General features: G+C 36.5%; 1 protein-coding gene across 11 annotated transcripts in view; it reads left to right on the top strand.

The window, feature by feature from the left end:
- LOC308697242 (oxysterol-binding protein-related protein 7-like) overlaps positions 1 to 16,784 on the top strand; it is a 99,415-nt gene that overhangs the window by 14,930 nt on the left and 67,701 nt on the right. For all 11 annotated transcript variants that reach the window (XR_014030916.1, XR_014030917.1, XR_014030918.1 and 8 more), the window contains exons 8-10: positions 817 to 935; positions 1,089 to 1,175; positions 1,928 to 2,078. Coding sequence is in view for 5 of the 11 variants with exons in the window: in XM_081376404.1 (XP_081232530.1) it covers positions 817 to 935; positions 1,089 to 1,175; positions 1,928 to 2,078 (357 nt within the window). In the remaining 6 variants the exon portion in view is untranslated. The remainder of the gene's footprint in view (positions 1 to 816; positions 936 to 1,088; positions 1,176 to 1,927; positions 2,079 to 16,784) is intronic.

Below are 16,784 nucleotides of genomic sequence, written 5' to 3'. Positions count from 1 at the left end.
GCTTGACTAATGCTTGCAGCACTCTTCATTTCTCAGCCATTGCCTGAGCCCCATCTGTGCAGACCTTTACACAGTCCTCACATTTCAAATCGGCATCTTTCAAGTAAGTATCAAGGATTTTGATCAGTTTTTCTGCAGTGGCTCTTAGTTCTAAGCTTGCAGAAAAACAAATCCTTCCTCAAATCACTTATGGTCAAATGGAACAAACCTTTTGTGTTCATGATGTGAAGTCTCTAAGTGTTGTTTTAGCTTGTTCTGCTTCATACTGTCAGAAGCAAATATTTTGAGGAACACAAGACACTGTGGTCTCACTTCACTACTCACCGTTGTACTAGTGAATCGCAAGGCGAGATATGCATCGTCATATTTTCTTGTCTTTGTTTCAGTAGTTGTGACGTTTGAAGTAGATTCATCATCGAGTTGCGTTTACCTGGCACTGGCAGTCCTTTCAAAAACTTGTGCATGTTTAGTGCAGAACCATGCATCAATCATGTATATCTTTACATGGCTCCCTGCAGTACTCAATTCTGATTAAATTTCGCCATCTAGCGGTACTGTGAGTCATCTTGAGGTGATACAAATGGTTTTGTTTATTTATTTACTTATGTTGCAAGTAAATAATTGATAAATAAATAAAGATAACGTGCCTCCCCCCCCAGCTTAGAACCACTGCCTTACACATAGTTCTGTCTGTTTTTTTTGTTGTTGTTGATGTTTATTGCTAGACAATTCAATGAGGTAGAGACAGCTTTTGAATCCAAGTGCTTCAGAATATAAATCCATCACTTCCTCAAACATTCACCCTCTCATGCACAGAACTTGCCAGATGTAAGATGGATTTGGCTGAGCTCTCGAGTTTAATCCAAAAACTTCACTGGCATGAAGGTGGCCTACCCATCACAAGCACCGACCTGGAACGTCGCATCAGCATGCAGGTGAGTCTGCTTTTGTGCTGACACAGAATGTGTCTGCTATCTTTTTGCCACAGCCAGCTAACACAAAGCAAATGTAAAATTAAAAGTGGTGATCATTTGATGACAGTTGCAGTATTAAATAACGAAGAGGTAAACATGGTAATTGTTTTCCAGAACCTTAGTCTTGAGAAACCCAAAAAGAAGTCTGGAAAGCTCTGGGGTCACTCCCGAACACTTTCACGAGTCGAATCGCTAGACTTTGTAAGTTCATCACGATTATGTTCTTTGTTTGTGGTTTTATAAACATTTATCGTTGGATGTTCTTACAGTGGGTCTCATTCACTATTAATGCATAGAAGTGTTTTTATACATTTGTGCCTAAAAGTCTCACAATTTTGTCATTCACTTCAGGTGCGTATGCTTGTAAATCTGTTCTTACCCTCATTATAATGAATTGCTAATGAGTCCATCTTATTCTAAATGAGGTAGTGTATCCACTATTAGTATTTGGCATAATACACAGCCAAACCATCTCCATACTAGTGCTGCATGCTATACCGGTGTTATGGTAATATTGCAGTAGCCAAGGGTCAAAATCCTGAAAGTGCAATGATATTTTAATGGTAGTATTGCCGTTACATTACTGTTGTATGTATGAAATGTAGTAAATATTCCCAGATAGTATGCACTACTCTAACTGAAAGCAGTTGTCTCAAACTCTGCATGAGGCATGTTTTAAAGCCACCAGTCTTTGCAAAACCCTGGACAGTCATTCCAGCATCTATCTACCTTAATAAGGAATGACTGAAATCTTCATAGCTGTATGTGAAAATGTTTTTCCCCCTTAAGTTGCCTTTATATCTATGCGAAAACCTTTTTACACACGAATGCATACGTAAGCATGGTTAAATGAAATGCACAATTATGCTTTATCTCTTGCCCTCTGTATGCTCTCAACTACTGCTTCAGTTTCCTGACAATAATTCTATTTCCATCTCTGACATTTGGAGCAGTTATCTTCAAGCCATTTGGGCACATCAGGTGGTTTGGCTGCTTCCCTTCAGTCCATCCCAGATTACGTTTACTCCCAGCTATCCACACCTGAGGTCTCCTCACTGGAAGGAAAGAAACTACAGATGGACATTTGTGCCTTGTGTGAAAGAGGTACCTTGTTTAATTTCTTCTGTCACTACAATTTTAAATGCAGCTGCAAAAGAGTAGAGCAATTTTACATCTTTAGAGTTAACATCGCGCAATTTTGATTTTTTTAAAAACATTTTTTATAAGAATTGAAATATGAATTCTGTTTTCAATTCTGAGGGGAAAAAATCTGAATTTCGAGATTGCTATGGGGAAAAAAGGCAGAATTTTGAGTTTGTCTAGCAATTCTGACTTTTGTTAAAAGCACTTAAAACATACTTGAGTAGAAGTATTAACTATTTCAACTACTTTTAAAGTGCAATTCCAAAAAAAAAAAAAAAAAGTTTAATTAATGTAATGTATTTAATGTTTGTAATGTAATCATGAATTTTTATGGCAAACATTTATTTTTTTCATAGATCAGGTTCCAAAATTAACATGCTTACTTGAGTCTTGACATTTATTGTTGAGATAATCTTTCCATAAAAGTCAAGTCACCTTTATTTCTATTGTGCTTTTTTACAATACAGATTGTTTCAAAGCAGCTTTACAGTGATAACTGGAAAATAATGCAACAAAGTTTGTTTAAACTTTGTATAGATAAATACATCTATACTATACACATGTCAAAACAATGGTACATTAATATAATGAACATGGTGCATGCTATGCCTGGTTACACAGAAAATAAACTATTTGGTTCAGCTTCCTTCAAAAATCCTATAAAGGTGTTCCATACTTTGAAAAACTTTTCAGGTTTTCCCTTAACAATATATGTGAGTTTCTCCAAAGCCAAACAAGACAATTCATGTAACCATTGTTTAAAATTAGGGCTGTCTGTGTTTTTCCAATGACGAGCAACTACAAGTTCTGCTTGTAATAAACAGAAGGTCAACATTTTCTTACCAGAGCTAGTTAAAGTGCAAGTTACAGGGAAAATATTAAATATTCAAAGTTTAGGACATTTGGGGACATTCTGTTTCACCACCAGTAACAAAAAGTCCAAAACATTTTCCCAAAGTTTAACTTGAGGGCACTTCCATGAGCAATGGTATAAAGTTCCTATCTCTAGGTTGCATTTTATACATTGATTGGGAATGTTGGGATTAAATTTCTGTAGTAATTCTTGAGTTATGTATGCTCTCATAATCCACTTGTACAGCAGAAGTTTAAATCTGGTATTAATTGTCTGGGTTTGGGCCTTTAAGCAGATACACTGACATTCATCTTCTGTTATATTCTCACTTATATCTTGACACCAAGCCAAATGCTTTTTCTCCGTATTTTCCTTGCAGTTAGTGGAGATCAGTCTATAAAACAAGGAAACTTAGCACCATTAAGGTGATTAAAAGTATTTTTTTCTAAAGGGGACAGATCTGGTTGGAGAAGAGAATGATGCTGTGTCTTATTGATAAAATTCCCATAAAAAAAAAAAACATAAAAAAATGGGTTTTAGGCAAATCAAACTTTTGTCTTAATTCCTGAAAACTGAGCATAGTTTCATTGCTAAATAAATCTGCCACCTTGTTCAAACCATTTGATGCCCAGATTTTAAAACCACCGTCATGTGTCCCTGGCATAAACAGTGTTTCCCCAAATAGGGATCCAAATGATGTATTATGTTCCTACTTTGCGAATATGACGTGTCAATAACTGTGGAACGGTCCAAATTAGGATCTAAGGTACAATTAAAGTCACCAGCGACTATTAAGATACTCTGAAGGGAAGACAAAATTAAGAAAAGATTATGAAAAAAAATGTGGTTCATCTGTATTATGGCCATAAACACTTACAAGATTACAATATTCGTTGAACATCCTATCACTGATTATAACATATCTACCCAGTGGATCACGCATAGTTTTTAAAGCAGAACTCGGCAACTCTAGCGAACTCTAGTCACTACTTCGCTGATTTTCCCTTTTGTTGTCGCATGTTTTCCCCACGAGCTCCCCCTACAGCTGTGGGGCGTATTTATATATTAGTCGTAAAAAACTCACTTGTGGCGGCCTCCTTCCCCTCTCTACCGCTGCTTATGTGCGTTTGTTATGATCGGAGCAAGCCAACTGTATCGTGTGGAGCTATGTCTACCGAGGTGGGTAATCTGGTAATACATCATGCGTGTGTGTTTATGTCGAATTGCCGTAAAGCAATTCGTGTTTCGCGCTCGTTCTCGTTCTCGCTTCTCACGAGACTTCCAATTTCTATCTTGCCGGGACGGTAGTCCCCAAGTTGCAAGGTTGGTTTTCCGCCTGGGAACGCTGGGGGGAGCGGGGAAAGTCACCAATATCACCAGAACAGGTTGTTTAACCATCCAAATGATTTCTAGACAGTTTTATTAAGTTAAAGTAACCAAGTTCTGCTTTAATATATGAAATGGGACTGATTTATGTATCAGCACAGCTACCCCTCTTGAGTGTGAGCCATATGATGCTGCTAGAACCTGCCCTGGTCATCTTCTACGCAGTTTAACCCCCTGTGGCCGGCGGTATCGCTGGCGATACCAGCTCGCTTTTTTTTTTGTCAGTGTAAAAGAGACTCATCAATACTCTGTTGACTTTGATTTTCCATAGGAGTTTCATACATCAATCGATCCTGTTAAGTGTGTATTATTTTTGTGTATACTCACAATAAAAACAAAGTGTTGTGCTTTTTGCCAAATAAAGAAAAATAAACACAAAGCGAGTTCTGCTTTCTCTGTCAGTGTAGTCCATTCTGAAACGCGTCCGAAAATGAACCATAACTCAGCGAATACTCAGTCCATCAGGCACACAGGCACACAGGCATGAAGCTTGAATTCTCTTCTTTTAAATGAAGTAATTTTTATAAAAAACAAATATTCTCAGTTTATGTAATATGTATGTAAAGAGAGAGATGTCAGTCGTTCTCATCTCAGCTCATTAAGTTTTACTGTGACTCCGCCCACGGAGAGCGCGCGCTATTCAAACGCAAATAATCTGAGGACGCAAACCTGTGAAACGCCCACATCAGCTGGATAACACACACCGCGAGTTCACTTTCAGTCTCATGTACTTTACGACGCTGTGAGAAATAATACTATCTTGATGATAAACCTGGAAAATTTACCTCAGAAGTTCTGGAAGTTTCATTTCGAGGAGCAACAGATCCAGCTGAGGAATAGGTCAGTTATATGCTTTGTTCTAATCGCAAGTGTCTGTACACGCAAAAAGACTGTTTAAATATGAATAGCGTTTCTGCGTGTGAATGAATGCACAGATGCGCGCTGTTGTGGAGCTACTACAGCTGGCACAAATACTGTTTCAAAATGAATCGCGTTTCTGTGTGTGAATGAATGAACAGCTTTTAGCAAACTCTATTGCTATACTAAGGTGAGTAAAAATCGACTACAAAAATCGGATAGATTATAAAGTTTTTACTGTAAAATACTGCCACATCAAATAAGCTTATAATGTTGCCAATTTCTGCTCGTGTTAAATATATATATATATATATATATATATATATATATATATATATGTATATGTATATGTGTTTTGTCAAAAATAATCAACTAAGATGTTATAGTGTTTGTTCCAATGTAGGCGATATTCAAACTAATGAATCCTTAACTTTGAAATGCATATGATAAAATGTGTGTGTGTGTATATATATATATATATATATATATATATATATATATATATATATATATATATATATATATATATATATATATATATATATATGTATGTATGTGTGTGTGTATATATATATATATATATATATATATATATATATATAAAAAAAAAATACTATTTTTGTCAAAAATGAAGTCATCAACTAAGATGTTAGATGTTCCAATGTTGGCTATATTCAAACTAATGAATACATATGATAAAATGTAGGCCTATAATCATTTTTTTTACAAAGAAAGAGTACACTTGAAATATTGTTGAAATTGTAATTGTTGTAATTGTAACCTTTTTAATAAAATAGCAAAACATATTTATAAGATAGATGTAAGAAAAATCTTAAATGGTCAATATATAAGTCTTCTAAATATATCTTTTGTCCTTGCATTCATTCTTGTGGCTCAGTCAGTGTCACACCTGAATGAATGGCTCATTATGGAAGCAATTACGCATAATGGGTGGGACATTGTATTCTCAGGTGTAAACCACTCCTCGTTCACGCCCCCCTCGCATATTGGCTTTCCAAGCAAAACTTGTCTTACCCAATTTAAATCAATGTATTGTTTTATGTGAACGATAAAGCAAGACTATTTTCACATAATTTTGAAGCCAGAACTCGAAGCGACAACATCCATTAGTCAAAAGTCTTGTGGACACATATTTATTATGAGTTTTGTGGTCTTATTTCAGCAACTTTCATTTTTATTTTTTTCAATAACCACGCATAAACATTATTCTCTTAAAAATACAAACATCTACATACATGATGCTTACATATTATGGTAGCCCTGTTTGTGCTATATAGAGTGAATTTACACCTTTGCCATTAATATGTTTATAAGCAACTGAAAAAAGCACAAATGTCAGGGCATGTCAGAACATCCCAAGGGCCCCAAAAACACCTCAGACCCCAGAGGGTTAATGACTTCGTTGGACAATAAATGTGTTTCCTGCAGGAATAATATTTTTAGGATGGAGGTAGTTAACTCTGTTCATCACTTGTTTCAGTGTAGTTAGGTTACAGAGCCCCTGCACATTCCAAAGATGTCAGTATAAGACTAGAATCCCTTGACATTTGCAACAAAATTGAATGTTCTAAATATTCTTGGTAGTCCAAACATTAATGACCCATTCCATGAAACACCCTGTGACATTTTGTAAAGTACAAAGATGTACCAGAAAACTGAAATGCATAAGTATAAATGTATAGTAAAAATAGAGAAAAAAAAAAAAAAAAAAAAAAACACACACGCAATCCAAAATACAAACATCTAAGATACAAAGTATCCCCAGCACATGGCACTAGATAGAACACAGTTGCAAGGCGAACATCCCTTTTTCTTCGACTAGAACTGTAGTTACGTACTCTAATGGTCCTCTAATAGGAATACTATAAGGTTGCTGAATTTAAGAGAAAAAATAACAATTGTCCAAAACAAAAATAATAATTCCAAAACAAATAAATGCATGCTCTCATAGACCAAGCATTATGACCATTTAACCAAAAGAAAATGCGTTACCTAAATAATCAGCCTACTTAATGATTCTGCTTGGTATTCAAATCAAAACCAACCCTTTACGAACTATGAAATCCAAAAAGGCCCAACCTTACGTTTTATAGGGCTTTCAGACTAATCATCCAACAGAAATTTTAATGAAAGTTCAGTACTAAAGTGGTTGATTAAACTTTAATGCAAAGTGTCAAAAAGTACAGCTGAGTTACTCAGATGTTGGCTGCTCTGCTTCCTGAACATTCTCTGGCAAGACCGCGATGAATTTGCCTGCTTCTTCAGGAGAGTCGAAGAAATGACAACGGTCTCCGTAGATAATGCTTGGCGGGGAAAATCATCCCATACTTAATCTTCCTCTTACGAAGCTCTAGCTTCACCTCCTCAAATCGCTTTCGTTGTTTCAATACCTCGGACAATAGATCGGAAAAAAACCTAATGTGATGATTCTGGAACATCACTGTGCCTCTTTCCTGAGCTGCTCTCAGTACTCTGGCTTTGTCAGCATTGTTGAGGAATTTCAGTATCATTGTTTTTGGCCTTGACGATGCGTTTCCAGCTTGTTTGCCACAGCTGGGTAACCTGTGTGCCCTTTCAATGATCCCCGGTGCTGGGAAGGTGTCTGCACCTAGAACCTGAAGAAGGCAGCTTTCCAAAAACGAAACGGGTTTATTTTCTCTGATTCCGTTTGGAAGTCCCAGAATCCGAATGTTAGAGCGCCGGCTTCCACACTCGGCCATGTCAAGAGCAGAGGCAAGATCCGGCTTGGCTTGGCTGATTCGGCTCTCCGCTTTGGTAAGTCTTTCAGTGAAGGCAGCGAAATCCTCTTTAACTTCTTTAAACCCTCTGGGGTCTGAGGTGTTTTCTGGGCCTTGGAGGTGTTCTGACATGCTCTGACATTTGTGCTTATTTCTGTTACTTGTGATATTTTCATGGTTAAAGTCTGATTACACTGTATTCAGCACAAACTCTGCTACAATAATGTCAGCAGCATGTATGTAAAAGTTTGTAGTTTTGAGATAATGACGTTTATGTGTGGTTTGTGAAAAAACAAAAACAAATTGTCACTGAAATAAGGTCAAGAAACCCATACTGATTATTTCTTCACAAGACTTTTGAAAATTGTATCACGTATAGCCTAGAACATTTGCTTCAAAACTGTGAAAATCATCCTGCCTACTGATTCAGATAAGACAATATATTGATTTAAAATTTGTAAGACATGTTTTGTGTGAGAAAGCTTTATGCAAGGAGGCGTGAATACATCATGAATATTGATGTTTCACACCTGAGAAAGACAAAGACCCTCCCCTAATTGCCCTATCAGGTGCTATCAGGCCCCATCATTGAGGAACCTTGCACAAAGAATGAGGAGATTTAAAAGAAGAATGGCTTTTAGATTGTTTGGATTTATTTACAACACAACATAATCCAAAGATCAGAGGTGGGTAGAGTATCCAAAAACTGTACTCAAGTAAAAGTACAAGTACTTATAGAAATATTTACTCAAAGGTAAAAGTAATAATTTTAACCCCCTGGGGTCGGCGGTTCACCGGCGATACCAGCTCGCGTTTTTCCTTATCAGTGCAAAAGAGAGTCTAAATACTCTGTTGACTTTGATCTTTCATACACGTTTCATACATCAATCGATCCTGTTAAGTATTATTTTTGTGTATACTCACAATAAAAACAAAGTGTTGTGCTTTTTGCCAAATAAAGAAAAATAAACATGATGCGAGTTCTGCTTTCTCTCTGTCAGTGAAGTCAATTCTGAAACACGTCCGAAAATGTGCGAATACTCAGTCAAACAGGCATACAGACACACAGGCATGAAGCTTGAATTCTCTTCTTTTAAATGAAGTAATAAAAAAAAATATATATTCTCAGTTTATGTAATATGTATGAAAAGAGAGAGATGTCGGTCGTTCTCATCTCAGCTCATTATGTTTTATTGTGACCCCGCCCACAGAGAGCGCGCGCTATTCAAACGCAAATAATCCGAGGCGATCCATGCAAACCTGTGAAACGCCTACATCAGCTGGATAACACACACCGCGAGCAATCAGTCATGTAGGCTATTTACAACGCTGTGAGGAATAATACTAATAATAATCCTGGAAAATTTACCTAAATTTGCTGGAAGTTTCATTTCGAGGATCAACGGATCCAGGAATAGGTCAGTTCCATATTTGCTTTGTTCTAATTGCAAGTGTCTGTACACGCAAAAAGACTGTTTAAATATGAATTGCGTTTCTGTGTGTGAATGAATGAACGCACAGATGCGCGCTGTTGTGTAGCTACTACAGCTGGAAAAATCCTGTTTCAAAATGTATCGCGTTTTTGTGTGTGAATGAATGAACAGCTTTTACCAAACTCTATTGCTATACTGAGATGAGTAAAAATTTACTACAAAAATTGGATAGATTATAAAGTTTTTTTTTACTGTAAAATAGCCTACTGCCACACATCAAATAAGCTTATGTTGCCAATTTCTGCTCATGTTAAATGTATATATAGCCTATATTATGTTTTGTCAAAAATAATCAACTAAGATGTTATTATAGTGTTCCAATGTAGGCAACATTCAAACTAATAAATCCTTAACTTTGAAATACGTATAATAAAATGTATACTTTAGTTTTTACAAAGAAAGATTACACTGGAAATATTGTTACAATTTTTATTGTTGTTGTAATTGTATAACCTTTTTAATGAAATAGCAAAAATGTATATATATACAAGGATAGATTTAAACAAAATCTTAAAAGGTCAATATAAACCTTCTTTTTAAATTATTTTGTGTTTTATTAGTGACACATTTGGGTAGAGAATATTCAAAAACTTTCTGAAAATACAGTATGGGAACAATTAACTGCACTATTACTAGAAATGTTTATCTTGGATATATACATATATACATATATATATATATATATATATATATATATATATATATATATATATATATATATATATATATATATATATATATATATATATATATATATATATATATATATATATATATATATATATATATATATATATATATATATATATATATATATATAGTCCTTGCATTCTTTCCTGTGGCTCAGTGGCACACCTGAATGAATGGCTCATTAAGTATGCGGGTCCCATTGTCTCCTCAGGTGTGAACCACTCTATATGCATGATGGTGTTGGATCGTTGACGCCCACTCGCATAATGCCTTTCCAAACAGAAAGTGTCTTACAAAATTTAAATCAATGTATTGTTTTATGTGAATAAGGTAGGATGATTTTCAGATCATTTTGAAGAAAAAACTCTTGGCGACAACATCCATTAGTCAAAAGTCTTGTGGACACATATTTAGTATGTGTTTTGTGGCCTTATTTTAGAAACTTTCATTTTTAGTTTTTTCAATAACCATGCATAAACATTATTCTCTCAAAAATACAAACATGTACATGTTGCTAACATATTATGGTAGCCCTGTGCTAAATAGTGTAATTACACCTTTGCCATTAATATGTTTATAAGCAACTGAAAAAAGCACAAATGTCAGGGCATGTCAGAGCATCTCAAGGACCCCAAAAACACCTCAGACCCCTGAGGGTTAATAGTTACTTGAGTAAGAAGTATCCAATGAAAAAACTACTTAAGTAGCTAGTTACTAGTTACTTCAGATCATACATTATATATAAATATGACTATTATCATAATTAGGCTATCTTTGCAACAAAAAAAGAAGAGACAAGCATTATTTCTGCCATCTGTAGCCCGGAAATCATTGCCTGTCCTTTGGTTTGTATAATAGTAACTTATACAACTACATTTGGATTATTAGACAATGTCGAAATAAAGTGACTCTGCAGAGTTTTGCATTCACATTACTGCACACACATTACCGCGGGATGGCGGGTGTTCATTTCATAAACTGTGGACAATGGTAGCTGATTTAATGTATAAATTGATGTATATGTCCAAAAAACGGGTAATGTCATACTTTGTAGTAGTGCTATCATGGCGTAATAATCTGTTTGGTTGTAAAATGTATTACCTGAATGAAATTAAATCGAATGTATCGTCCTATGGAATCATTCATTCACAGACAGTTTACGAAGATGTTCAACTAATAAAGATCTTCATCACTGGCAAAAATATGATGCATTTGCAGATTTGCTTTCACTGACTGTACTGTAGGTCCACAGCCATTTCATCTAACGCCCTTGATGTCCTTAAATCTTCCTGTTACGACTCCGAGTCGAGTGTGAATTGAAAGCGCTTCAGACAATTCAGTGAGTGCAGGAAACTGAACAAATCATTCAAACTGATTTGTGAACTGACTTAGACAGATCTGCCAACTTGTTTGATGAAGTCTTTGAACAGAATCGACTCAAAAGAGTGATTCATTTGTGAATAGAGCATCGTTCATGCCCAGAAAAAAGATACAGCGTGCTTGGTATAAACTACTAATTTAACAACATGTATTGCATTAAAATAAAGTAACGAGAGGAACGTCGCCCAACGTAACGAAGTAAAAGTACAGTTTTTTCATTAGAAATGTACTCGAGTTAAAGTAAAAATACCCACATTTAAATCTACTCTTAAGTAAAATTTTACCAAAAAAATACTCAAGTAAATGTAACGAAGTAAATGTACCTCGTTACTACCCACCTCTGCCAAAGATACACAACAAATGACAAAAAAGCACATTAGTAAACACACTGATTTAAAGACAGAGACTTGAACAGTCACACACCTTTGTGCCATTCCTGAAACGTACATACCTGTCATTTCCAAGGTGTTTGATTTTTCATTTTACCGTGTTCATGTACAGAGACTCATGTGAATGTTGAAGTCAGCAGGACTCATCCAGTGGCATCTGGTCCCTGTAAAAAAATAAAATAAATAAACACCTGTGAACATGCTGATATCAAGAGAAACCATAGGGCTGCACGATTTTGGGAATACATTTTAGATTTTTCTGGTTAACCCTCTGGGGTCTGAGCTGTTTTCTGACCCTGGAGGTGTTCTGACATGCTCTGACATTTGTGCTTATTTCTGTTACTTGTGACATTTTCATGGCTAAAGTCTGATTACACTGTGTTTAGCACAAACTCTGCTACAATAATATATCAGCAGCATGTATGTAAAAGTTTGTAGTTTTGAGATAATGACATTTATGCGTGGTTTGTGAAAATACAAAAAAAAAAAATTCACTGAAATAAAGCCATGAAACCCATACTGATTATTTCTTCACAAGACTTTTGAAAATTGTATCACATAGCCTAGAATATTTGCTTCAAAAATATGTGAAAATCATCCTGACTGCTCATTCAGATAAGACAATATATTGATTTAAAATGTGTAAGACGTGTTTTCTGTAAGAAAGCTTTATGCGAAGAGGCGTGATCACATCAAGCCTTTCACACCTTCACAGAAAGACAAAGACACTCCCCTAACTGCCCTATTAGGAGCTATCAGGCCCTTTCATTCTGAGCAACCTTGCACAAAGAATGAGGAGATTTAAAAAATAATGGCTTTTAGATTGTTTGGATTTATTTACAACACCACATAATCCAAAGATACACAACAAATGACAAAAAAGCACATTATTGAAACCAGTGATCCAAAGACAGAGACCTTTCTGCCATTCCTAAAAACATTGAACATACCTTTCATTTCCAAGGTGTTTGATTTTTCACTTTAGCATGTTCATGTACAGAGACTCATGTGAATGTTGAAGTCAGCAGGACTCATCCGTGGGGCATCTGGTCCCTGTAAAAAAAAAAAAAAAAACTATGAACATACTGATATCAAGAGAAACTATAGGGCTGCACGATTTTGGGAATAGATTTTAGATTTTTCTGGTTAAAATTCCCTTTTAAAATTCACAGAATACACACAAATGTTTCCAACAAAAATGAACACCAGGTTTGTTGTGCCTTGTAGGCATAGGCTACGCGCAGTGCTGCATAAAATATTAATAACAATAACCTATAGCAGCCTATAAATCTTCCAAAAGATTTCAGTAACAACTACGTTAGAGAAAAATATATTGATTATCATATGTTACTTCAAATGTTTCCATTCATTATGATTATATGAAATGAGATTAGAGTAAAAACATGAAGCCTTTGTTTGGTGCGTTTTGCTTTTCAAACCCACAGCGCGCTCCAAAATATGATACATTCAAACGCACAGCATGCTCCAAAATAAGATTCATTCAAACGCACAGCTTGCTCCAAAATATGAAACATTATGGTTACCATATTATTAGTGGTGGGCCGTTATCGGCGTTAACGTGAGACTCTTATCGCGTGATAAAAAAAATATCGCCGTTATTCTATTCTCCAAGTTGCGTTGGGAGCTTTCTAATACTACACAAGCTATGATGACGCAATCTACCCGCGGCCGCGAGGAACACCCAGCTGCAACCATGGCTGCGGCTGCAACGCATATTCGTCGATTCGTCGTCATCAACACGGCTGAAAGTGAAAGCTGGTGAGCTGGTAAAGATCGGTGCAACCGCAACGAGCAGCAGCAAACTATAGACAGAGTGTGTGAGGTAACAGTTCGGTAAGTTAACACGCGACTATCCGTTCTACCACCTCAAATTCAAAACGAAACATCAGTTTAAACTGAATACCAGCCTGCGCGTATTATTCCCAATATCTTAGTGGTGTAACGTTAGCACATAATCTCTGTCTGCGCCCGATTTTAAGAATCGTTGTTGTGTTTCTTTTTAACTGAAAAGACATCAGTTAGACAATATTCTAATTTTAAATTTGGGGTTTCATAAGCTCCAAGCCATAATAAACATTAGACCTACTTAAGTCTCTGCAGCTAGTGTACTTACATTTTATTTATCTGCAAAATTATGTTGTATACTTACAGTTTTGCACAATAGCCTATATGTTCTCAAAACTACACACACCCTTTAAAAAAAATAAAAAAAATACATTTAGCAGTTGTTTAGCAGGGTCTGTGTAACCTGTTCTGAAATGGTTTTATATCGTTATCGCAAGAGGCTGCAATGTATATCACAATATAGATTTTAGGCCATATCGCCCATCCCTAATTGATAGCCTATAGTAGTTGATAATAACATAGGCCTACCTAATGTTGCCTACGGACGGTAACAGTACAGTAGTAACCTTTACAGTGAGTCGAACAGCTTTCTCAAGCAGTTTGTGATGCTTTTTGGAAACAGGAGATGAGCCCCTGGTCTAATGCGCCACCTGGCTTGAGAAACCCGTTCTCAAAGACTTACTTTTATAGTCATTATTTGGGTAGCACACATATTCTGAATGCCTTCGGCAGAATTCAAATGAGCCATTTTAATCTAGATTAATCTAGATTAATTTCAAAATTAATCTAGATTAATCTAGATTAAAAAAAAATTAATCTATGCCCACCTCTACATATTATACATATCTACGTTTGAGCAGATATCCACAAACACAGTAACAGTAAACACGGGTCTAAATATTATAATATTCACCATATATCTAGCAACAGTTCAACTTCAATGTGAAGTTTATGCAACAATAACATAAACTAAGAATTTCTTACCTTACATCTTTCTTGTCTTCAAATCGCCTTCTTCTTCTGAGGTAAATCCAATGTAAGCTCACGGCGCGTCTTTCAAATTCGACGAAAAGCAGAGACTTGTGAAGTTTTTTCGTGCTTTGTTTTTGAGGTAATGAGCGCGTTCGCGTTCCATGTGGAGATTTGCATGTGAATCTCTTTTGCGCGCGTGGGCGTGGTCAAATTAAAAATAATGAGCAAGCGTTTGAGATACTGGACATCTTGTTGGTTTTATACAAATTACTTAAACAGAGAATATTTGTTTTCAGTTTGAATACGATCATTTAAAAGTACACACTTAAATGTTTATAAAGGTATATGGCTCATAAATGTGTGACAAGTATTCGCTGAGTTTTGTTTGTTTATAGATGTGCTCAAGAAAAAAAAAGTTCACCGCGACAGGGAGGCAGAAAGCACACCCTGTTTATTTTCTTTATTTTACAAAAGCACAATGTTTTGATTTGATTGTAAGTGGACACATACAAAAGTAGAAATATCACAGATTCTTTTTTCATATTTATTTTTTCTGTATGACCATAAATGACGGAGTAATTTAAGTTTATTGTGCTACAATGTGAAGAAAATCCAGCAAAACGCGCCAGCGCGTTTGCTGACCCCAGAGGGTTAAAATTATGTATACATACATACATGCATATACAGTGGTGAGAACAATATTTGATACACTGCCGATTTTGCAGGTTTTCCCACTTACAAAGCATGTAGAAGTCTGGAATTTTTATCATAGCGCTAGCCTCATAGCATAATTGCCTACGTCCTATTTAAAATAAATGACTTATAGGCAATTATGCTATGAGGCTAACGATAGGTACTCTTCAACTGTGAGTGACGGAATCTAAAACAAAAATCCAGAAAATCATATTGTATGAATTTTAAGTAATTCATTTGCATTTTATTGCATGACATAAGTATTTGATACATCAGAAAAGCAGAACTTAATATTTGGTACAGAAACCTTTTTTTGCAATTACAGAGATCATACGTTTCCTGTAGTTCTTGACCAGGTTTGCACACACTGCAGCAGGGATTTTGGCCCACTCCTCCATACAGACCTTCTCCAGATTCTTCAGGTTTCGGGGCTGTCGCTGGGCAATACGGACTTTCAGCTCCCTCCAGAGATTATCTATTGGGTTCAGGTCTGGAGACTGGCTAGGCCACTCCAGGACCTTGAGATGCTTCTTACGGAGCCACTCCTTAGTTGCCCTGGCTGTGTGTTTCTGGTCGTTGTCATGCTGGAAGACCCAGCCACGACCCATCTTCAATGCTCTTACTCCCTCAAGATCTTGCGATACATGGCCCCATCCATCCTCCCCTCAATACAATGCAGTCGTCCTGTCCCCTTTGCAGAAAAGCATCCCCAAAGAATGATGTTTCCACCTCCATGCTTCACGGTTGGGATGGTGTTCTTAGGGTTGTACTCATCCTTCTTCCTCCAAACACGGCGAGTGGAGTTTAGACCAAAAAGCTCTATTTTTGTCTCATCAGACCACATGACCTTCTCCCATTCCTCCTCTGGATCATCCAGATGGTCATTGGCAAACTTCAGACGGGCCTGGACATGCGCTGGCTTGAGCAGGGGACCTTGCGTGCACTGCAGGATTTTAATCCATGATGGCGTAGTGTGTTACTAATGGTTTTATTTGAGACTGTGGTCCCAGCTCTCTTCAGGTCATTGACCAGGTCCTGCCGTGTAGTTCTGGGCTGATCCCTCACCTTCCTCATGATCATTGATGCCCCACGAGGTGAGATCTTGCATGGTGCCCCAGACCAAGGGAGATTGACCGTCATCTTGAAATTCTTCCATTTTCTAATAATTGCGCCAACAGTTGTTGCCTTCTCACCAAGCTGCTTGCCTATTGTCCTGTAGCCCATCCCAGCCTTGTGCAGGTCTACAATTTTATCCCTGATGTCCTTACACAGCTCTCTGGTCTTGGCCATTGTGGAGATGTTGGAGTCTGTTTGATTGAGTGTGTGGA

The sequence above is a fragment of the Scardinius erythrophthalmus genome, assembly GCF_964197995.2.
Source record: "Scardinius erythrophthalmus genome assembly, chromosome: 10".
Classification (NCBI taxonomy): domain Eukaryota; kingdom Metazoa; phylum Chordata; class Actinopteri; order Cypriniformes; family Leuciscidae; genus Scardinius; species Scardinius erythrophthalmus.
This window is presented reverse-complemented; position numbering and strand designations above follow the sequence as displayed.